The sequence below is a fragment of the Mus caroli genome, chromosome 2 (assembly GCF_900094665.2).
Source record: "Mus caroli chromosome 2, CAROLI_EIJ_v1.1, whole genome shotgun sequence".
Lineage (NCBI taxonomy): Eukaryota > Metazoa > Chordata > Mammalia > Rodentia > Muridae > Mus > Mus caroli.
The window spans coordinates 47,740,082-47,764,889 of record NC_034571.1 but is presented as its reverse complement, the minus strand read 5'-3'; the positions used below and the strand labels follow the sequence as shown (position 1 = coordinate 47,764,889).

General features: G+C 40.8%; 1 protein-coding gene and 1 long non-coding RNA gene across 7 annotated transcripts in view; one reads left to right on the top strand and one right to left on the bottom strand.

The window, feature by feature from the left end:
- Positions 1-16,408, top strand: part of Cacnb4 (calcium voltage-gated channel auxiliary subunit beta 4) — a 243,005-nt gene extending 226,597 nt beyond the window's left edge. For all 6 annotated transcript variants that reach the window (XM_021180332.2, XM_021180341.2, XM_021180350.2 and 3 more), the window contains 3 exons: positions 16-111; positions 12,644-12,829; positions 14,963-16,408. In XM_021180332.2, the coding sequence (XP_021035991.1) occupies positions 16-111; positions 12,644-12,829; positions 14,963-15,223 (543 nt within the window). In that variant the 3' untranslated portion in view covers positions 15,224-16,408. The remainder of the gene's footprint in view (positions 1-15; positions 112-12,643; positions 12,830-14,962) is intronic.
- Positions 16,409-17,878: 1,470 nt separating this feature from the next.
- LOC115029988 lies at positions 17,879-24,768 on the bottom strand. The gene is made up of 3 exons (XR_003835574.1): positions 24,622-24,768; positions 22,948-23,084; positions 17,879-18,996 (listed from the first exon to the last, which is right to left on the bottom strand). It is a non-coding gene; the product is annotated as an uncharacterized LOC115029988 (long non-coding RNA).
- Between the last annotated feature and the right edge of the window lie 40 nt (positions 24,769-24,808).

Here is a 24,808-nt window from a genome sequence, read left to right as displayed (position 1 = left end):
CTGTCATCTTGTCAGGTTTTACAGCGGCTGATTAAGTCCAGAGGAAAGTCCCAAAGCAAACACTTGAATGTTCAACTGGTGGCGGCCGATAAACTGGCCCAGTGCCCGCCTGTAAGTAAAATCTCTTTTTCTCTTAATCATTGATGACCGTAGGGAGGTTTTTCTTTCAATATTACATCATGGCTTTTATTCTACAGAGGTGGTGGTGGTAGTGGTGGTGGTGGTGGTGGTGGTGGTGGTGGAGGTGGAGATGGTGGTGGTGGTGGAGGTGGAGGTGGTGGAGATGGTGGTGGTGGTGGTGGTGAGTGGTTTCTTGGAGTGAGCTGCTGATGTTACATTGGGTGGACTCAGACTTCCAGAACAGGATAGTGTCTGCCTTGTCCTGAGAGCTGAACTCCAAGTCTGAAACCCACTCTCTTTCCTTCTTCCCTGATTACCTTGCAAGCACCCAGGCACCATATCCAGTCACACATGTATACACTTGTAAGAAAAGAGCCAGCTCACCCTTTTCTTCAGCTTCCCTGCTAGAAGATACTGGCGGGCACAAAAGAGTGTAAGGTTTAAGGTTAAAGCCGAATTCCAACTAGAGGTCTCTGTTGCTAACAGATAAAGGGATAAGTGTTGAGGGGTGAAAGCCTACATGCTGCCTAGTGTCATTGCTAGAAAGCATCTGCAGGATTAGAAGGCACACATTGCTGGACTGGGCTGGGCTGGGCTGGGCTGGGCTGGGCTGGGCTGGGCTGGGCTGGGCTGGGCTGGCAAAGGTAACTGTTGTCATAGGCATTCAGAGCATGGTAATCAGCCATATCTGTGCCTGCTCAATTGACTGATGGTTTCTGTGCCTAGTTTTCTCTAAAAGAAATAACCATTGTCTTGGTTGATTCACTAGATTTTAAAAAATATTTATATAAGGGTCATGTATGTTCTGTGAAAGTATAGAATTCAATTTATGTACTTGGAGAGATGACACAGCAAGGCTGTTCAAAGCACAGACAAGTTATATAAACCTAAGCAAGATACCTACTGTACAGGATTGGAATTCAAGAGGCACCTGCGTGCATGTGAGAGAAAGTTCTTAGAACAGTGCCTGGCACACAATACATGCTGTCCAGGAGCCTTGTCCAGGAGGAAACATGCCATTTCCCAGGTATGCTCCATGCTGTGCCACGCCTGATCTGTTAGACTCTGTGAGGATGTTCCTCTCAGGTTCAAGGTTGGACCACACTTCCCCATCATAGTGGGCTCATAATAAATGTGTGGTGAAGGAGTGAAGAACGAATGAAAGGGTGTACAGACAAGAAAAGCAAGAACAACAATACATCCTTTCATTAGATGTTTAACACGGGCCGGGCAGCTCACTGGATGCTTTCCACTCTTTGTCATCCTCACTCTGAACAAAGTCCCACTTATCATCAAAGTAACTTAAGCCAGAGTTGATTGATGAGTCTGTTGAGATCACAAAGCAGATTAAGATTAGAAGTGGGTCTGGCTTCCAACCAGTTTCTTCTTCTCCACCACCACCTACCTTCCTCACACAATACAGTTATCAGGTTACCCACCCTGCAGATAAACCCAGGGATCTATGTTTAGTGCCACACAGCCTATACTAAAGATGTCACTTACAGAGTGGAATGTTTGGTTAAAACGCTGAGAAACTATACAAGAATGCGTCACCTAAGCCCTGGCCCTATCATGTTTCACAGTTGTAGAAAAATAATCTTTACTGAAGATTATTTCTTCAGTATTATTTTAGCAAAATAATCTTTATAGGTACTAAAAGTCAGGAACTGTGCTATTCATTCTGCTATTTAGGACAATCTTAGAATCGTAGTTATAGTGAGTTTGACATTCTAGGAAGCAGTCACTAAAAAACAGAAATGGAGTTACAAGAGATTTATTGGAGAAAATATCTTTTCTTCTTATGTCAGTTTATTAACACTCAGTTAAAGTGTCTATAGAGAAAATAATGTATGACTTGCTACAATCCAGGTTTTTGAGGTGCTGAGGGCATTACTGAAGTTTTTAGAGTGAAATCCTTGCCTTCAGTCGCCCTAAACAAGCAAGGTCCCACCACCTATCTTCACTGTGCCAACTAAGCAGAGGGAAATCAATGTGACCACTCTGGGGAGAAGAACAAAGCGATCCAGCAGTTCTCCATGAAGTCCTCCTTCAGGATGCTGGCATGAAGCTTTGGCTTTAATAAGGGACAAGAATTTCTGGTCCTGGTGTGGTCCAGCTCATCATTAACACATCACATCTCCCTCTGCCCTACAAGCTGTCATCTGTGGGAAACCTCTTCTTCCTCAGACGCCATGGCTTCAGCCTTCCTATGCACCACCAAAGGGTTCCTGAGTAAATTCTAATCCCTTGGAGTTTGTTGCTTCAGTAGTCTGATAGCCCAAGAGAAGTGCACAAGTAGAATGTCTTCCCTCAGGCCAGGGTAGTTACAAGTCCTTTACCATGGTGCATCTGCACAATGGGCCGCCTCTGAGATAGAGGGGACCAAAATTAGATGCATTCACATACGCACATGTAAGCCACATAGTGGGTTTGTCTCCAGGTCTGTAATCTCCACTTGTCAGGGTATTGGAAGGACTTCCCTCCTCTACCATTCTGTTAGCAAGACAGACACATTCTTGTTCTGAATAATTGGTCAGAAAGCCTAGCATTTTCAACAGTCAGAGTACTTAAGGTAACCACATACCTAACATTTTCTAAGTGTGTGATAGTGTGTGCATAGCATTCGTCCTTCTGGGAAAGAGTCATGCGTTCTATTTTGGCCCACGTGAAGAAATGTTCAGATCACAAAAGCTAGAAGCAATTTAAAAATGTGTCTGCATTTATCCCTTTACTTCAAGACATCATCATCACTGTCTCCCAGAGCCTGGCGATCACTGGGACATTTTAGTTCCTTTGAAACGGTCTGCAGCTTGCTTACTTGGCTTCTATGTCCCCAGTCTGCTGAGTCAGCAGACTCCAGGAGCAGGGTCTCACACTGCAGTGATATCACAGGCTCTGAAAAGGGACCTCACAAAAAGCCACTAATGGAAAAAAATTAACTTTCTGTAGCTAGAAGGATGAGTCTGGGTCCAGGGACTATCAGGTACAGACTATTGCATGATCTCAGATGATATGGGGAAAGGAACACTTTTATTTTTTTCTTAAAAAGATGTTTAAGGAAATGCTAATGTAAACACTGGCCATCAGGTTTCTCTGTTTAGAAGTCCAGAGACTTCTAAACGTGCTCTCTGTACCTCCAGCAGGATAGAGGATATCTTGTGCATCTCAGTAATGTGTTTGCAGGTCTTTTTCCACAGAAAAGCCTGTGGGTTTAATGTTTCATGGAACACTTAACGGGAAATACAGTTCTGTTCCAATCTTCTCATTTTACAAGTGAGGGAACTGAGAACAAGAAGCGGTGAACTGGCCTGCCAAAGGCTAGATGTCTTGGGGAATGATAGTGTCTTAATCCAGGAAGACTCCAGATCAGTGGTTCTCAGCCTGTGGGTCATGATCCCATTGGGAGTTATATGTCAAAAATCCTGCATATCAGATATTTACATTATAATTGATAACAGTAGCAAAATTACTATTATAAAATAGCAACAATATAATTTTATGGTTGGGGTCACTATAATATGAGGAACTATATTAAAGGGTCACAGCATTAGGAAGGTTGAGAATCAATACTCTAGATGGCAAATAGCAGTAGGTTAATTACTACATATATTAGAATTTCTGCTGCTATGATAAACACTATGACTACAAACAACTTGGAAAGGAAAGGGTTTATTAAAGCTTGTAGTCCATGACTTATGGAAGTCCGTACAGGAACTCAGGTCAAAAACCTGGGAGAATGAACTAAAGCAGAAGCACTCTGAAGAACTCTGCTCAATGGATTGTTCCTTGAGGTCTTCTCGGCCTGCTTCTTAGAGCACCCAAGACCACTAACCCAGGGGTAGCACTGCCCACAGAGATGGGCCCTTCCTCATCCATCATCAATCTAGAAAAGTTTGGGAGGCATTTTCTCAATTGAGACTCCCTCTCTCCCCAAATGACTCTAGTTGTGTCAAGTTGACATATGCTAGGCAGCACACTGCATATTCTCCACAAGAAAGAACACTGGGCTTCATTGGCAAGTATTTTGCTAAGAGAAGAGTCAATAAACTTTTTAATAAAGGGCCAGAGAGTAAATAATTAAGGTTTGTTGAGCTGAGTGGTATTCTTTCGAAAACTCTTCAACTTTGCCTTTGAGTAGCAATGAACATGCATATAAAACATGGGAATGACTGAACTCCATTCAAACATTGTAGAAGCCAGAGGCAGGACCGGTGCAGCTGAAAGAAATTGCCACTCTTCTTCTAGGACAAACTTTGTCATCTATTACTGCAAAATAAATAGTCTTAAAAGTAGAGATTTCAAACAGGCTGGTGGGTAGCAATCAGCTGATAGCTGACTGATCTCTCAGCAGGGGTTAAGTAGAAGAGACTCAACCTGTTCTTCCTTTCCACTTGGTTCAGGGTCTTTGTCATGAGCCCTTTTCTGCGGGGCTATGGCCTTTTATGTGATCAAATACCATAGTCTCCTCAGGGTCCATCTTAGGTTCCATCCCAGCATCCCAGCATTTAGCTGATCCCAGTGACCACAGAGGCCTCCCAGATCCAAGGAGAGAGGGCATATTGTTCCATCTCAGTACAGAGAGGACCAAGGAATTTGTGGTCATTTAAGAGTCTGCTCTAGGAAGAAAAAAGTTAACACCCAGTAAAGAGGCAAACAGGAAAGTGCCCCCAGGCCCTGGGATGCAGGAGCCCTTGCAGACTCTGTTGTGTGGATAGCCAGATTATGTGTTATGAGATAACACATATGATTGACATAAATTTAGCAAAACCACCGAGTGCCTTTCACATGGACAGCACTGCCAGATATTGTTCGTCTTTGAGCAATAAGAATAGGCAGCATAGAGAGACATGGAGGGGAAACATGTTGAGATTCTCCTCTTTGTGTGAGTGCTACCAATTAGTGGCAAGAACTATTCTTTTTCTTTAGTGCCTTAAAAAAGGAGCTTCTGCCAGAGTCTGCCACTATTTGCTTCACTTTATCTCCACAAGATGGCCTAGGTCCTTAAACAGCAACAGATATCTAAATGTGGACTCTGGTTTCCAGTTAGTGAGGTGACTACTCCAGAGCTCAGAGACTTCGATAATGCAAACCACGCAATGTTGATGTGAAGGTAACATTTACTGGATGCCTGTTATGCAATTAGTATTAGAGTTGAGCCATCCACCCATGCTAATTTATAGAAACATATGTATTCTTTCACTGTATTTATAGATTTTTATTGCCTTCTTCAGGGTATGAGCATCTTTTCCTTTTCGGAGGAAAGGCCAAGCTCCACTTGTCCCAGTCGCGTGGTAACAAGAGAAGCGTAATGCTTGGTGAGAAAAGCAGATAGACAATGGGATGACAAATGAAATATAATCCTTTAATCCCACTTAGTTACAGGCTGGCTTGTATTACCAAACGCTGACCCGGTGGCTCTTTGAGCTGCTAATGGCTTTTTGTCTGTATAAAATGACATCGACCACTTCTTCTATAAGAGGTGAGTTCATCTTCTCAGCAGAGGCTTGCTTGTAAACCTCTAACATTGTGAGAACCAGAATGGGTCTCTTCTCATCTACTTTATTTCCCATTGCTAAATGGACTCCAAGTCATCCTACCATGCAGGCAAGTGCCGAGGGGAATTTTCCACCGCCCGGTTCCAGCAATATTTAAATTCTTGAGAATCGTACAGATTCGCTCGTCTGCTTGACAGATTCTCTCCGATGCTGCATTCATTCGTACGAAACCCTGGATGCGCGATGTTTAGTTTTTCATACTGCTTTTTAAAAACAGGGTAATCTGTTCCACATCTTCTCTTCACACACACACACAAAAGGCCCCCACAGGATAGAATTTCATCCTACACATTTCTAGAAATTTCAAGCAACCAACCTGGGTGTAGTATGGTGGAAATGGTCCCTTTCCTCCAGGGCTATGATACAACACATAGAATTGGCATAAACTTAACAAAACCACTGAGGGCCCGATATTGTTACAGTCTTTGAGGAATCAGAATGGGCAGCATAGAGAGAAGGGGTGGGGGACATATTGAGATTCAAAATCAGTGTTCCTATATTCTCACTTTTGTGTCAGCACCACAACTGTGGCAAGAACTGATGGTTTTTTTTTTTCTTTAGTGCCTTAAAAAAAGAGCTTCTGCCAGAGTCTGCCACTATTATTTGGCTTCACTTTATCTCCACAAGACAGCCTAGGTCCTTAGACAGCAACAGATATCTAAATGTGGACTCTGGTTTCCAGTTAGTTACTCCAGAGCTCAGAGACTTCGATAATGCAAATAACGCAATGTTGATGTGAAGGTAACATTTACTGGATGCCTGTTGTGTAACTGATATTAGAGTTGAGCCATCCAGCCATGCTAATTTACTGAATAGCATATGCTGGTCATTCTTCTTAAATGGTGGCACCTTAGAGGCCTCTCTATATTACAATAGTAAAGAAATAAAGGTGGAAGGATCTAATATTGCCTACTTCCTTTTAGAAATAGGAGAGATGACAGCTTATTGGTTAAGAGCACTGACTGCTCTTTTAGTGGACTTTGGGACTCCCAGCACCTACATGGCACCTTAGAACCTTGTGTAATTCCAGTTCCAGGGAATCCAATGCCCTCTTCTGACCTCCACGGGCACCAAATATTCATGTGGTGCACAGACATATATGCAGGCAAAACCACTCATACACATGAAGTAAAAAACAAACAAACAAAGTTAAACTAAAATTAAAGGGAGGTAAAGCTAGCAGCATAATTGGTTTCTAAGGTTTGTAAGCTTTGTGTTAAAAATATTAAGTTATGACTTCCTACATTAACACGGTGGACAGGATACCTGAGTAGTTTGTATTTTGTAGTCATTAAGGAAAACTAACCAGTCATTCTCTGTATGTTCTCCCTCCCAAAAGAATACAAACAAATGATATTTACTCCCTTCCTGAACACTAGTGATTGCTTTGTAAAAACTGGAGGGACCATTTTGGTTTGCTCCTTGTCTGGGTTTTAGCACAGACAGCTCCTGCAGAGGCACACAATAATCCGAAGTGAAACTGCTTAACAAGGGAGGTGGGGAGGTACTTGGGACTTTTTGAAACATCGAAACCCTTCACACTTTCTTATCATTTTTGAGCCTTGCTCTTCTCCCAGCTGTATGTATGTATGGCAGGCCTGTTTCTACAACCTAGAACTCCCAGTGCTTTTGTACTCTGTGAATGCTTATCCAGACACCAGGTCTCCTGCCTGTTCCTGCTCGCTTGCTGTTTGTTTTTGTTAGGGGCTGCATGGGTCCAACATGCCTCAACTACAGAAAGGGCTCCATCCTAGGATGCCAGAGGTGTTCGGCATGCCAGCTCTGTGGACCATGCCCTGCTCCTTTTGCATCATGTGTGTCACCACAGGCCTCATAGGGGAGGGGCAAACTGCTCTCTGCCAGGGACTTTTGCCATTTAAATGGTTCTCTTTGTCTCTTTCCACACTTAGGACCTCCTGCATTGCATGGGAAGTGGCTGATGAGACTTGACTTTTAAGTTCATTCTTAAATGCGGCAAGGCTGGTTTGCAGAACCGGTTTGGTTGCTTCACTTTGCATTTCTCTTTGAGTTTGTATATATATATTTACGAATCCCCCTCCTGGTGTCATTCCACTGCACTGTTCTGTTCAGCTGTGTTATTTTCTAAACAGTTAGAAGAAGAATTGTCAAGACACATAGTCTGTGAAATTCTTCCCATTCGGAAATAAGTATATACTCCAGGATCATTCAGAAGGTTAAATGTGCTATCTTTAAGCTTTTGAAAGCCTGGGAACAGTTTCCAACCATCCTCTACCATATAGCTACCATTTAGCAGTTAATAAAACAACAACAAAAAAAAAACCCAAAAAAATCCAAACAAGCAAAAGAACCCCAGCAGTTTGCCAGAACTGATCGGGCTTAAGCAAGCAGCCCTGTGCTGATGTGTACAAATTCTACCCCCTGGCAAAGGGAAGCACTTTATTAAAATTCAGTGCATTTAACTGTGCTGATTGTGGTTTCCATAGTGATGGTGAAATGGGGGCCAGCCAAGTCCATATACACCTCACTCCGCACTTTGCAGTCTGTTTTTTTCTCTTTACATGAAATTTTTTCTTTTAAATTATCAAATATTAATTGTATAGATAAGTGGGTTCACTGCTATTCATCAATACTCTATGCATTGTGTACATCCACCCACTCCTCTGCAACCTGGGACCCCACATTCTCCCACCACCCTTCCCTGTTCTTAAAACTTCCTATTTGTCTCTATCCCCCAACTCCTTTTTTTCTCTTCTCCTGCCTTCTGTTCCATTCAGCCCTTCTACAGGTTGACTTGCTGCTCTCCGTACCTGAATGAGAAGGAGTGTTTAGCTGCATCTGCAGTTTTTCACTCAATACACCTTCTCTAGTCCATCCCTTCTTCCATGTCTTGAATAGTACTATATTATGTAATTGTATTGCATTTTCTTTACCCATACATTTATTATAGAGCACCTGGGTTGGTTCCATAAGGTCTACACTTCTGTCCAGTCTCACCAAGAGTGTATAAGAGTTCCCACCATTTCTTCTATTTTGATAATAACCGTTCTAACTGGAGTGAAAGGCTATCTTAACTGTGGTTATTTTTGTTATGCTGTTTGTTAAGAATCAAACCAAGCCTAGGAAATGCTAGGCAAGTACTTTAGGGCAGAGCTGTGACTCCAGACTTGTTTCTTTATAGACAAGGTCTCATTCTGTAACCTAAGCTGGCCTAGGATTTGCCTGGCTGGCCTCAAATGTGTGATTCTTCTGCCTCAGCTTCGTGTGTGCTGGGACTACAGCCTTGAGCCAACACATTGTGCCTGTTGTGGTTTGATTTGCATTTCTCTTATAATTTTGTGCTTCTTGGACATTTGAATATTTCATTTTAAGAAGTATCTGTGATGTTCATCCGTTTGGGTTCCTTCTGTGTTCTGGATGTCAGTGTGTAGTTTTCCATTTGCAGACATTTTTCTTCTAATCTTGTCTCTTAATCTTGTTTTGCTGTGTCAGCATTTCTTAGCTTGCTGTGAACTCATTTGTCTATTTTTGACTTTTGTCACATGTGTGTTTAGATTACTATCATCACACACACACACACACACACCTTAGAGTAGTTCCCCTGTTTTCATATATTAAGTTCATGGTTTCAGGCTTAATTCAGGCTTAAGGGTTCATTATATCCCTGTTCCTGTTTGAATTGGGTTTCTTATGTGGTGAGAGAAAAGGACCCACTTTTATTCTTCTGCATGAGCATATCCAATTGTCCCAAATATTTATTGAAGAGACTGACTTTTTTTCCACTATTAGATTCTTTTTTTTTCCCCCAAAGATTTATTTTTTAATTATATGCAAGTACACTGTAGCTGACTTCAGACACACCAGAAGAGGGTGTCAAATCTCATTACGGATGGTTGTTGGGATTTGAACTCAGGAGCTCCAGAAGAGCTGTCAATGCTCTTAACCGCTGAGCCACCTCTCCAGCCCCACTATTAGATTCTTACCTTTGTCAAAAACTATTTGTGTTGGGATATAGCTCAAGGCCAGAGCACTTACCTACTATGTGGGTAGCCCTGAGTTCTAGGCATAGCCACACACACACACACACACACACACACACACACACACACACACACACAGGGGGGAAAGAGAGGGAGAGGGGAAAGAGAGGGAGAGACAGAGAGAGAGAGAGAGAGAGAGAGAGAGAGAGAGAGAGAATACATACACTACTGTTGGGATCTTTCCAGACAAAGAAGGGTCTTTAATGTCCTATTAGGAATAAACAAACCCATGCTAATGCTACAAACCTGTGCAATCAAAATGCATACAGCGAATATGAGCAATGATCGGATGACCAGGGTCCTACTCATGGTCTCTAAGTCACAGAATGTGTGGAACAATGGAGCTGGGTAGAACTGAGAGGGGGCCCTTCAGTGAGCACTGCCCACTGCCCTTCCAGGCCTGTTTTACAGTCTGTGGTGCTTTGGGGCTATAGTTGATCTTATTTTGCTCAACTCATCACTGAAGCAACACTGTCTTCAGTGTCTGTCAGAGCATTGAGGGCGGGTCTCAGGTCTCATCTTGTGATGGCTGATGTCTCTGCTACCCAGGGGAGGAGGTTTTTGGTGGCAAGAGAGAGAATCTTCTTTGGTTTACTTGGTGGGACGCAAGGTGAAGGGTTTCTGGTAAACCAAAACTCTAGGTATGAAGTGTAACGTCTTCTTTACTTGTCTCATTTTCTTGCCTCTCCATATAGAATTATTTGACTTACTTACCATTCCTCCCTCCTCAGAAGTTAAACCAGTCTCTCTAGACCTCTTTCTAACTACAGAACCTTAAGCCACAGCACCAAACATTAACAGTCTCTGTATAGTTCTGAGTTAGTCTTGGCGTGACAAGTATTATAAAAGATTTGGATACTTTAAAGCTGGTCTCACCTACCATATGATATGTATGACTCTCAAGCACAGGGTGAGGTTGGACTTCTTTGCCACTGAATACCCACAGAGCCTGGAACAAAGCAAATGTTGAGTAAATGTTGTATGGATGAGAGAAATCTGCATAGAAAATGCACTGGGAATTCTATAGATTGTAAGGTCTGGGCCAAGGTCATCTGATATAGCCATAAGGACTGAAACCTGATGCAGGCTGGAAGAACTATAGTAACTATAGTAAGAGTGAGGCTGCTACAATTTTATTGAGAGCAGTCAAGCTTCTTATCCCTTCATCATGAACAAATTGCCAGGATCGATAAAATTGTAGTTCCCAGGACACAATGATTACCAGGTATACCAGATTAACATCTAAGGCCAATTGTCCTGGCAAGCTTCCATGCTGCCTTGACTCCTAAGGTAACATACAGAGAAACACAAAATGGCTGGATCGCTTCACTGCCTGAGGGAGTGCATCCACCTCTCAGGAACCGGAAGACACGTGGAGCCTCAGGAACCATGGACTCTAACCTGAAAAATCTAGGACACATGCCTGTCAAGGCAGCTAGGTCAGGTCAACTCCATGGTTGCCTGCAATTGGTAAATGTTCTTTTGGGGGGAGGGCGTTTTTCTCTGTAAGTTGACCTGGTTGGAGTCTTCTCAAATGAGTCAGTGGGAACTGAAGTCACTAGCTCTCACTGTCCCATTGTAAGGGCCTTCAAATTCCTTCCCCTGTTAGGCACAACTTTTTTCAATAAAGGTTGATACAGTGAGTATTTAATCATAGGCTGGAAGAACAGCTCAGTGGCCAAGTATGTGTTTAGCTTTCCTGAGTTCATGGGTTCAACCCTCGGCACCAAACCAAAAATAAGCAGTGAACACTGGCGATGAGACAGTTTACACCATGGTGACAGTCTCAGGAATCCTTTGTTCTAAGCACTGGGGTGAACGAGCCAGCTGGGACACTGCCAATCCCATGTCTTCCTGTTGCCACTAATCTTTACCCAACAAGGTCAATGCTGGTGGCAGTAACTATGCACTCGGCTAAGTACCGGCAGTACCGGCAGTTCTTACCTAGGTAAAATGAGCTCACAAAAACAGTGGGGGATGTGGTGAGGGTGGTGGGAGAGTTAAGGCTCACCACCACCCTCTATGGGGTACGTTAGCACTTCCCTCTAGAATGGCTTTCTCTTGCCGAGGGACCAAGGATTTCTGCCTTTCCCTACAAAAAGTCTATGTGTTGGGTACAGCCTCTTCTCATTCCTAGTTGCCTAGCCACAACACAAGAACCATTCTACTATATTGAGGCACAAAATCTGCTTCTCATTTATAGGTAAATAATGAGCAAAGTCCTTACTACTGACATAAACATGGACACCGATTGCTTCTTGTGTGGCTTCTTCCCCAGTTAAACTCTCTTGTTCTTTACCTTTTGACAAAACAGTCCCATGGTAGCAGCCATCACTGCTGTGTGCTCTCTAATGTCAATCCCAGACTCACTTTCCTTTTTGTTTTTATCATGGGGCAGAGAAAACCATTTTTCATGAGCATTCTGAAGGGAATTATGTACGTCTTATTACCTTCAACACAGTTACCAGAACAATACTTATTCCAAGGGCATGATCGAGGTGTCAATCATTTTCAGAACTCTATTTCTGGCATCATCACTAACTTGTTTCTTTTGTATTTTTGAAATTGGTAGAATTCAGCTGTATAGGAATAAATGGACAAAATATGAATATGTGTGTTTTCGTGTTCATGTTCGCACACATACCCCCTCGGGTTTTGTTGTTGTTGTTGTTATTGTTTTTCAAGACAGATTTTCTCTGTGTAGCCCTGGGTGTCCTGGAACTCACTCTGTAGACCAGACTGACCTTGATCTACCTGCCTCTGCTTCCCAAGTGCTGGGATCAAAGGCATGAGATATGACCCCCTGGCCTCATCTTTTTCTCTTTAAATCAGGAAAGATCAGAATATTTAATCGTTTCTACTACATATGAGGAATGCTACTTCTGCCTTAAGTGGAGTTGTCAGTAAAACCTACAGTAGAAATATGATGGATTTTCTTATAATCTGCAGGAAATGTTTGATGTTATATTAGATGAGAATCAACTTGAGGATGCCTGTGAACATCTGGGAGAGTACCTGGAGGCATACTGGCGTGCCACCCACACGAGCAGTAGCACCCCTATGACCCCATTACTGGGGCGGAACGTGGGCTCCACAGCCCTCTCACCGTATCCCACAGCAATCTCTGGATTACAGGTACTACTTATTTCCAGGATCCAGTAGAGAATTCATTAAGATGACGACTCCAGTTGTGAAGAAGCTGAAGACTATGGCTTAGTTCCCAGCAGCCACACGGTGGCTCACAACCATGTGTAACTCCAGTCCAAGGAGATCTGACCTCCATGGGTGCCAGGCACACAAGTGGTACACAGACACACATGCAGGCAAAATGTTTATACTTATAAAATAAATAAAACTTAGATTTTGTTTTAATTAAAGTAGAAAACGAAACCTTACACTGATCTTGACCTGCCACTGAGAAAGCCTGCCCACCCCCCACCCCCCCACCCCCGTCCCCAAGTTTCTCTTTCTGATGAATTCTGCTATGAAGGGATAATGAATTTCACTTAGATTTCTGAGGGCCCTGAGATCTCTCCTAGACTTAATAGTCAGCTATTCACAGTAATAGTAATCAACTTGCTCTCAACTGCACGGCACCACGGACAGCACTTCAGCGCAGCCAGGCCTCCAGGCTGCCTTTAACTGTTCTTGTTCCGAAGGCTGCTGAACCTGCCCTCCCCCTTGTACAGACAGAATGCGTGAGCAGATTTGGAAATGATGACAGGTCCCAAGTTTCCAGGGGTTTTTAGGGGCCTCCCCTGGCCAGTGTAGGGGATTTGGAGATAAGCACGGAGAACGTCAGAGCTTGTCTTTTCTACTGCTCTGCTGTTGCCAGCAGAACTAGAAGTTGGATGCCAGAGGCACAGTGATACAAACTGAGTCCTGCCTTTCTGCGGTAATAATTATTCACCATTTATCAAGCAGCTGGAGTGGATCCAAACTCCAAGCTGAGGAACCTACAGTCAAATGAGCCTCTTGGCAACGTGACTGGCTTTGTTTTAATGGGTTATAATGATAGTCATAATTGAAGATTTTGTAGAGTTAACCCTAAGCTAAATGGCACTCTCTGAAATGTTATTATAACTACATTACTCCACTGCAGACGGCATGCACCTTTGTAAGCAGAGAACTTGCCAAATAAATGAATTTCTTCTGACACTAGAAATGAATATAGGAAACGGACGATGGTAATGCTCAGTGTGTCTGTATGCACCAGCACTATCTCTTGCCTTGTTTTCCTTCCGGTACGCCCGTCTAAGAGCAACATTCCCATTGGCTATGGATGACTCTGGGTGGAAATAAAGGGGACGGGTGAATGACCCAGTAAGCTTTGTAGTGCTGGGAGATTTAATGGTGTATTTTGTTTATAACACATAACCCTACAACTAGGCACATACAGTAGCTTCCCCTGATGAGTTCATTTGATGCCCTTTATCCAGTGGCCTACTTCTCCCGGTAACCAAAGGTGTTTGATGGCATGACTTGTGATCCACTAAGTGAGTTTCCTTGTGTGGGAAGCTGATGTACTTTGGAGAAGAGGTACCTGGGCCCTTGGTTGCATCACGTCCCTGCTGTATAATCTATGTGACCTATCTAAGCTGGGAACACAGACAGACAGGTGCTCCTCAAGCAAGAAAAAAAAGTCAGATAATATATTCTGGGCCATCAAGTAACCACCTTAAGATGTTCATTTTAATAAATAATATTAAAGAACTTGGCTTGTATTTGAAGATTGTTTCTGTGTCAGATACAGAAACAAATGCATTATTTAATACATAGTATAGATAGTAATTTCATTCACTTTTTCAAAGCTATAAGGAATATTGATCTAGGACAAGATGAAGTAAATAGTGAGTGACTTTTGGAGGAAAAATATTTTTATGAATTCATGAGAGGAATCAAATAATAGACCTTATTCTAAATTTTGTTTCCTAATGATAAAATAATCCTCATTTTTCCCAATGGGGAGAATTATTAAGGATGTCTAAACAGATTAAGTTCTATTTAAGAGTCCACGTTCAGTTGTTGTGTTTCCACAGAAAGTACAGTCATTCAATATCATATGCTTACATTCATAATCTAACAGTAATAAAGCATCTATGTATGTTTCACCCCAAAGAAAAAGGGTGAACATTTGTGAATCAAAATGCTTTATTAGGTCAGACAGCAGCTCGTTGTATAGACCCTGTTACTGCACACACACGCGTTAGCATGTTTAGCTAAATGAAGCTGACCTTATCTAACCAGTGAACTGTCTGATATTCTTAGAGTCAGCGAATGAGACACAGCAACCATTCTACAGAGAATTCTCCAATTGAAAGACGAAGCCTAATGACCTCGGATGAAAATTACCACAATGAGAGGGCCCGCAAGAGTAGGAACCGCTTGTCTTCCAGCTCCCAGCATAGCCGAGATCACTACCCTCTGGTGGAAGAAGATTACCCGGACTCGTACCAGGACACTTACAAACCCCATAGGAACCGAGGATCACCTGGGGGGTGCAGCCATGACTCCCGACATAGGCTTTGAGGCTGCCGAAACAAACAAACAACCAACAAACAAACAAAAATCATCTGTTGACAATTTGCCATAGTACTGCTATTAACCAGTCATCTTAATTTGGCAAGCACAGCACAGTATCTGCTGTGCGGGTGGGCTGCTGTCATTTGATCCTAGGGGCAAGAATTAAATAGAAGTACATTATGCCCTTGAGTCTAGATGGGTATTAGATGCCCGATCATATAGGTATTTTTAAGTGCTACATTTACATGATAACAGTACCTTTTGTTTTCTTCATAGATTTTAGACACATCAATTTGTAATTTAGGGTACTTATCAAGGCACATATAAAATAATTTCCCGTGTAGGAAATTCCAAATGACCAGTTCCAGTTGGAACCAATTTATAAACCAATTCCTGTTGGAATTTGGGTGAATTGACTGGAAAGTCTACTAGAGCATGTTGAAATCAATTGAAAAATCAGAAAAAGAAAATATCCAATAAAGAAATCAAAATATTAATAGAAACCAAACCCAGCTGTGGAATTTATTTGCTGGAAGCTAAATTTACACTTCAAGTTGGAATGTATAAACATTTTAATAATATGTTAATGCTGCCAGAATGGCTTTTCAAACTTACCAAATATATTGATAGTGCCAAAAAAGATCTCAGAAATCTTAATGCAGAAATTATATAATCGCCTCAGATTTTAATATCTTTATTTTTCCTGATACAGCTGTTGTATTCAAAGTGTTTTTGCCTTCTGTTCAGTCAGTACTGTTAGCCAGTTTGAAGTTGACAAAATCCAGGGGATATTTGAGAGTAGTAAAGTGAAGCCCAAGCACGCCCAGTTCCGGGGAATGGAGAACGAGGTGTTGTTTCTTCGGTAGTCAGTCTGCATACAACTACACACATCTAGAGCTCTGCAGTCAGCTAGCAGAGATGTGGCCAGAGCTTCCTGGATACAGCGGTGATTGGCTCTGGATCGGAAGCTGTCCTTCCTGCTGCACCTCGACACCGGCTTAGCAGCTCAGCCAGCATGGCTGAGGATCTTTCCCTCAGTCCAGCCAGTCTCTGACTTTGGATAGAATGAATGTCTTGGCCCTACATCACACTTCTTTTATTTTTCATGGGCATAATCAAATTAGGTACTGAAAGTTATGTTTTTACAAAATAATTAGGAAACGTTAAAACACTGAATTAAAATCTTGAAGAAAAAAAAAACCCTCACAGATTCAAAATATATTTATTCACTAAAAGCAGGGCAGTTTTAATGCATGCCATTAAAGAGAGTTTAGAGACTGCTCGGTTTCATTGCTAGTGAACAGCCTTTAGATTTCCAATGAGTGTATTTATGGAATTGGTGACCTATGTCCTATATTGTTAAAGAAGGCTTTAATCCAAGAAATTATTGAAATTGACCCTTTGAAACAAATGTCTTTATGAAAGGGCTTGCCTCTGAAATGACACATGCATGTGTTTTCTAAAGACCCAATTTGAACTAGACATAAAGTCTCTTTCAACTAATGCCTTGAAGTCAACTTTTAAAACAAGTATAATTAATTTTATGTTAATTTTCTCCAAAAATTTCAAGACATGGGCCCCCAAAACTATGTACCAGTTCATTAATTTTCCTGATCAAGAGTCTAAGTTTCATATTCTTAATCAGTTATTCATATCTTGAATCCCACCAACCCACTGTCTTGACTGTATGTGCAACCCGTTATGAACCCGCTTATCTGATAATGAGGCTGCCTGAAATCTTGTAAGTAATCTCAAACATTTGATACATTTAAACACGGGCTCAGTAAAATTGACAAGCTACCATCTGATACAGGCTTGTGAAGCCCGAGTGTCATCCATCGAGGCTTACAGAATTTTCTGTTAAGACATTTAACAGAGCTGTATTCATTGGGCTCTTTAATAAGCATATAATCTTCCATTACTGAAGACTTTGTTAGAACACAGAAGAGCATTTTCCAGCAAACAAACTATATTTATTACATGTATAGCACATATTTGCATGAGAAAGAAAACATTAGCCAAACATTTTCCTGTATGCTTTACTGGTTTCTTGTTTGTGCGCATTAAAGCATTTAATTGCAGAGAGTGCACTTGGGTGTATAAATTTAGAATAGATTGCTGTTCAGCTTTTTCTGCAGTAGCATTAGCAATTTGGTCATTTAACTACTTTAAGATATTTCTATTTTATGGCGGGTAGCTGTAACAGCATTTACATATATTTCCTAGTCAACAAGGCTACCTTTCCTTTCAACTTTGAGGGGTCACTTGGTTTTCAAGCCTCTCCAGCCTTTTTCTCCCTTTCCCCTCTTTTGCTCTTCCATGTCATGCTGGAAGACGGAGGCCCATATAATTTGTGCACAAGACTCATCCATCATCTGCCATCAAAAGTCCATACCTATTTTGCTTTGCAGTTCTATTAAAAAGCTAGCAATGCTGGGAAAGGGTAAGATATATATTCTTGATGAATATATTCACTGTTTCACTTCAATTTTGCATATCTTTCATCTTCCTCCTGTAAGCTTCTCTCCTTCAAATGACGAAGAGATAAGATTCCTCCTCTCTTTGTAAAGGCTCAGAGTTGCTTGTATAAATGACTAAAATCCAGATATATACCTAAATAAAATGTTTTATTTTTGCCAAGCATACCAAGAACCTCTAGGAAATGCCTATTCCACAAGTACTTTGCTTCAATTCATTTTACTCAAAATGGCAAATGATGACAAGCAGGAGAAATATTTCTATATCATTTGAGGCTATTTTCACTTATAGAATAGACCATGTTAGAATTCTGTGAGTTTTTATGATATATAATAATGCAGACTCATGCAAACAATGTGGAAATATGTTCCTGGAAAAAGAAGAAATGCTACTTATGGTCTTTTGGCTTATTTCCAAGACTATAATATGACTACAATATCATAATCAACACTGCTACCTTGTTTATGCTAACACTTAACAACACATAGTAGTATTTATAAATAACTGTGATTCTCCCCCATCTTTATATGGCTCTACTGGGTAGAAGATTGGAATAGTTAGCAATTAGACTCATGGTCTTTCCTAAAGAGTCTCAACTTTGTTACTATACAAATCACTACATCATTTCATCCTTGAAGGGAAGGAATTTTAAAGTCTGAAACGAATTGAGACAATTATTTGTTCCACTTTGAATACTCTGTGATTTGCTCCAATTATAATTGCTGTCTGCAAAAATGTATTTTTAGAATGTTAATGTCTTTTCATACCTGCATACTTGAACTTGTCTTTTGTGTATGGGGGGGCCTTAAATTTCATAGTAGAGGATGGGGGCCTGGAAAGGGGATGAAGACAAAGGAGCTGTGGTAAAAGACAGTGCACACTCTTCCACCTTCAATGACCATATCCCAAAACGTTGAGGCACAGTATGTCAGTGAAGAACGTTTCTAGGCAACCTTGATTTGCAAGCTAGTATATTTTCTTACATAATTTTATTTTGGTATTTGCTAAAAAAACAAAAAACAACCCTCCCCCACAATACCACCATACAAATTGCCCTCTGTAATGATATATATACTACCTCTTTTCTAGAGAAAACAGTCTGTGTTTGGAGGGGAAAGTCCTGGTGAGAGTGTCCATTCTGCCAGCCGTGTGCGGGGTTGGAAGTGTTCAGACACGCCTGCCCTTTAGAGTTCACACTGTTTTCAAATGCTCCCAGCATGTTCTCATTTCTTCAACATCAGCAAGGTTTTCTTGAAATTGATCCACGGCTTCTCATGGCGTGAGTTTAACAAGAAGCCATCCTAGTGAACAAAGCAAAGCAAAAGGAACTACCTCTGTGCCAAATGTAGCCTCTAGCTCAGGTCTAAGGAAGAGAAATCCAGAGACTAGATGTTTAAAGGCAGAGTTGGTTGATCCTTGACGTCTAGGGGTTCTAAGGGCATGCTGTGGCCACTGGGTAAGGATCTGCATTGTATGCAACTCCCATGGAATTGCACCAAACCTCATATCAACATTTCTAATACATGATTACATCACCTTCACTCCTTTATATTCGCCTTTGTCTCTCATGACAGTGTTACATTTTTAATGATATACAACTAATCCTTGAATGACTTGTATGAGTAAAAACTGCAGGAAATCATGTAATAAAGTGTTTATCAGTTCCTTACATCTTTAAATATTGTCAACACTGTAACTGTTAATTAAGTTACTTACTCCAGCTGTGTCTACCTGGCAAACAACAGTCCTTTTCTTTGAAATGATAATGATGATAGAATCAGGTAACTTAAGAGCTGCTGGACAGACATTAAGAATAACTTCTTGTTGAGTTAAGCAATCTGGTTTATCACAATCATAAAACTGACTTATATGGGCAGACAGCTACAGCATTCAGAATTTACTCTTTAAGGTTTCTTCTTTTGTTAAAAGGACCTTTCTCCAATGAAATAATCCTCTGATAGCAATGTCTTTACTTGTGGATAACTTAGGACAAAATGCTGCATGTAGTGAAGGTGTATCATGAGAAGATTAGGCAGTATCTCATCAGTTAATCTTAATTAAGGGCTGTAACTCCTATTTGCCATAAATACATATACATAAGAGGGGATAGTGCTAACTAAGACTTGGGGAATCATAACTTTTCATGAAACTTTCTTTTTGGTGGATATAAAATATTCACAGAAAGATGGAAGAAAATGTTACCAATGAACTTATAATAGCTTAGGGAATTCACTGATTCCTCCTCATTTGAAAGTTAGAAAGAGTTAAAATGAGAACCGAGAAGAGTAGCAGATCGTTAGCGTTTCAAGAGTCTTGGGTTATATTTTAAATATTTAAATCTCCCAACAAACAGCTCGATCTGTGTTTACGCAGGGGCCTTTCTTGCCCTGCCTGCATACTACTTCATACACTTCACGGAAATCAGTGTGGATTCCATACACACAGGGCATCCCGGATGCGGGGAAATCAGTGTGAGTTCTGTTCGCACAGGGGTGTCACACAGGTGGGGGTCATTAACGCTATATTGTTGCATACTATTTTTCATATGCCTTACAATATTTTCTGGAACGTTATTAAAACGAAAGCATTTTATTGCCAAAATAAATCTATGTTGTTACTTCTGCATTAGCAGTAGAAAAATAATGTAGCAAAAATATATATTGTACAGTACAAAATTATAGTATATATATATATTTTGCCAATAAATGAAAATAGATTGAGGAGAAAGAAGCACATTTGTTATAGCACAAACTTACAACAAAACCCACTGTTAAATTTGGCAGTCCTGTTTTTAGACTTATGTAGATTTGGTTCTCTGTCTCACCGGATTTATTTCATCTCTCATATTTGTAATTCTGCTGCTTGATATTTTCCAGCAATTTATTTCATAGCCTTGCAATCTGTGAGTGTAATTTACTTATTTTATTCCCTTACATAAAACATATGAACTTTATTTTGTGTTATGACTCATACTATATTACTCTATTTTCTGTTCCTGTTTCTTCTCCTTTGGTAACAGATGGCACAGCTGGTGAGCTCGCAGAGCTCCTCTGGCCTTTGGATGTTCGAAAGTTTATGTTTTTCCCAGCCTCAAGTTAGAGATCAATAAAATGTCCCCATGGAAAAATATTAAGTAGGGATTATTTTTTTGTTTTGTACTTGGTACTATTTGAAGCATAAATTAAAGCTATTAGCTGTATTTTTAAGAGGTGGGAGGGATTAAAAATAATGTTATTAATAGGAAACATACTAAAAACAACTATGGCAAAATGATATTAAAAGATACCCCCATTCTGAGGGCTGTTGATATCCCAAGATATTCCTGTGTCTCTGCTGATGTGGTGGGGGAAATGCCTTTGTCAAATAACTTTTGTTTTCCTTTGCTTATTTATTTCAATAATTTGTCCCTTTCATTTTTGTTACATAGATATGCGTAGCGTTCTACAAGGCATGCTGGGGAAAATACACTATGCAAATGTACTGCATGCTTTGTTCTCCCTCCGCTTAGTGGCTTTAAAGAAAAAAACGTGGTGTTATTTTTGTGAACAAAGACATTTAACAACAACAACAACAAAAATGCAGAGTGCATGAATACAGTATCCTAATTTCTATGGGTTGTTTTATGGAATTTAAATGTGTACAAAAACTGCATTAATTTTTTCTTTTATATAATAAATGAAAAAAAAAACACAGAAACTAGCATTCTACCTTTCATTTATATTCTGGAAATATACAGAAATTTCCAAATGCCGTAAATCATAAGCAATATTCTTGCAGCTTTTAATGGAAAATAAATTTATATATTTACTCTTTAAAGAAAAAAAAAAGATTCAGTGGCATGACTGATTCCTGATTATTCTGCTAGATTCTATGGGTTACCTCAAAGTAATGCTTTATTAGGAAAGAACGCATTAGTTGCACAGACATATAGGAAATGGATTATACCAAAATAAATGTATGAAATAAGGCTGAATGTAGAAAATATACTAGATAAACCTTAATGTTCTGAAGACACCCTTAAATGGTGAATGTAGTAGTTGCCCAAAGTTTCCGGAATAATAGGTTTGGAATTATATGATTGGTATGTAGATTATGACTGAGCCTTTCACGCACACCCCAGAGTTGGTTGCCTATGTACTATAACAGGATTGGAATTGGACTTCTCTCTCACAGTGAACTTCACAAGAAGTTCAAGGGAAATATGTAAGATATCTGTGGAATTAGAATTATACAGTGATGTATTATAGCCACAGACTTTATCACGTTGAATTCATTTGAGCTCCCTGAAAAGGCAGGCAGAGTATAAGTTAACAGAGCCAACTGCGACTAAGAAAACCAAAAGCTCATTGTCACTTTCCTCCTCTGAAGTAAAATAAATTTTTTAAATACATGCATCAGATACTTTCCAGCCAAGTAGCGACCTGAATGAAACATGTAAAGTGCTGAGTAAGCACAAGGCGTTGGCTGTATGAATAACTTTGCTATTGCAGGGGTCTGACCTAAGACCATCCCAACAATCAGCCAGCAATCTGAACCTCCCAGGAGGAAAACAAAGGTTCCTTGCTGTTGCCTTAACAAGGTATACACCTGAAGCTACCTCTCTAGTCCTTAGCATAGTTCCATTGGACTATAGAAAGAAATTTCTTGTCTTTTCCTATAGCATACAAGGTCAGCACAGTAATTTAACTATAGACTCTAACCACTGTCTTCCAGCAGTAACTATGAGTTATTGTCTGACATCCCTGTGTTCAGATCTGCTATCACATCTTCTTTGCATGACCAATACATTTCTATTAGATTTAGAATATTGTAAATTATTAGTGATGTCTACTTTTTATATTCCTTTGTAGAACATCAAACTTGTTTCAACTGGCGGTTGCTCTCTTGGTCAAAGTCCTTAGGCGCCTTTAAGACTGGTCTCAGTTCCGGCTTACTCTTGCGCTTAGCACCTTTTTAACATCCAAGCATCTACTGATGTCCTAGGTGTGTTTTTACTGACTGAAGGGACCATTTTATATTAACGACTCCTGATCCTTTCGCGCAATTATCTGGGGATCCTTTTGCAATAATCCTGGTATGATTTTTTTTTCTCTAGAAACTATTACTAGTCAACAACCTAGGGTTTCACCCTGTATGAGTCATATGGCTGCTTCCCTAATTCTAGCCTCCCTGATTCCAGAAGCACACAGCTGTGTCTTCATGGTAAGAGACTGTCTCCCTCTTATTTGGCTGTCCACTCCCTCTGGAGTTACCTGGGAATTGTTTTTTGCTAAGGAGAGCAAATACAGGGCAATGGCAAAGCTCACTGTTTCTCTTTAGTTCCACAGGCTGTTTCCCAGTGTCTGGAAACCGTTGTTTCTTGTGTTGTATCCAGTATTCTGCTTGTTAACTGTAGAATGGTAAAGCGCATGTTTTACTCTCTCCTGCCTTGAAGCCAAAGTCTTTCATGGCATTTTGCTCATGACTTTAAAAATTGATAAGATATTTAGGTCTCAGAAGGAAGAACAAAACATTTGATATCCCTCATTAAAGATTCCCAGTTACATCTATAGTTAACAATTTTGTATTTTGTCTATTAAAGTCAGCCAAGATTCTACTAGTCAAATCCATCCCCCTTTTCTGTGAGGGACACTTGGAAAATAAACTAAGAGACCATTTCCTTAATAGAGTTCTAAAACACAGGTCTCGAACTTCATGGGTAAATGTGGGTCTGGCATACATTAATAAGTTGCCAAAGACATGTGGGAATTTGTAAAATGACTCAGAGATGCTAAAGCCCTGCCTACACTGGATGGGAATGGAATCACTAAAGAGCTCATGTAAGTTGGTTATGAACATTGATCTAAACAGCCCACTGGCTATTAAGTATATCCAGATCTAATTCTCCTTTATGTATGCCTCCTCTAAGACTGGTATTTGAACGCAAGCCCCCAAAGAAGATGAACTCTTTCCCATACATTGAGCTATATGGCAATATATGGTTAGGAGTCAGGCGGAGTATAGTGCTTCATTTCATGTGGCTGTTGAGGATAAGGTGGTATCGGGAACAGCTCGAAAGGGCCTTTCACAAGTCTCCCACATTTTTCCATCTCTGCCTTTTTTTTTCTTCCCTTTTACAAACTTAAGTTAAAGAGGATAGAAAGAGATGATGCTGATTCTACTCTTTTTGTTTGTTTATGTGTGTGGAAGAAGTAGACAACCCTAGTTTCTCTGAGTCAAAACTATCACAGTCGTCAGTTAACCTCAGAAATCAACCCTGTTTCTACATCAGGAATACGGAGATCTAGAGTCTACCCGCTTAGCTAAAGGGAGCTAAAGTAAACAAAACCAAAACACAGGCAAGAACTCTTCTTCCAGATCAAGTTCGCCAGCGATTACTTATATTTTACTTTTTAGCCACTTATCCTGCGGGGGGGATGGGGTGGGGGTGCGCAGGGGTGCAGAGCTGGACACGCGCATACCAGGAGGCACAACTGTTTAAACTTTAGGCAAGCAGCAGAATGAAGAGCACAGACAGCATTTAGCCATCTATTTAACATGATGGTGACTCCTGAATGAGAGAAAAAAACGATCATATCGTGAAGACCAGTGAGTTTCTTGTCTACAGTGTTTTTGGACTCAGCTCAGACGGCTTTTGTGACTTAAGATTTTTAAACGGGGGAGATACTTAAGGAAAAGTGTTCTAGCCGAGAGTGGCCTGAGAGCAGAGGGAGACTAGAGAGGGAAGGGCGCTGAGAAGCAAAGGCAGAGGTACGAAAAACCGCAGCGACAAAAAAAAAAAAAAAAAGGAAAGGAAAGGAAAGGAAAGGAAAGGAAAGGAAAGGAAAGGAAAGGAAAGGAAAGGAAAGGAAAGGAAAGGAAAAAAATAGGCCAATGATTTCTGCTGCTGTCAGGGACAATAGGCTCTAAAGAGAATTAAAGCTTACCATCGTCGGGGTCCAAACCTGGGACTTTTGGAGGTGAGTTTGGTTACATATTTGCATTGGGACTCAGAAACAACCTCAAATCCCTGACATTGGCGCGCCGAAAGCGCCTCAGCCTTCCTCCACTGACCCTCCGCGCCACAGAGGCCTCCCAGCCCCTCGCCCCGCCTCCAGCCCCTCGCCCCGCCTC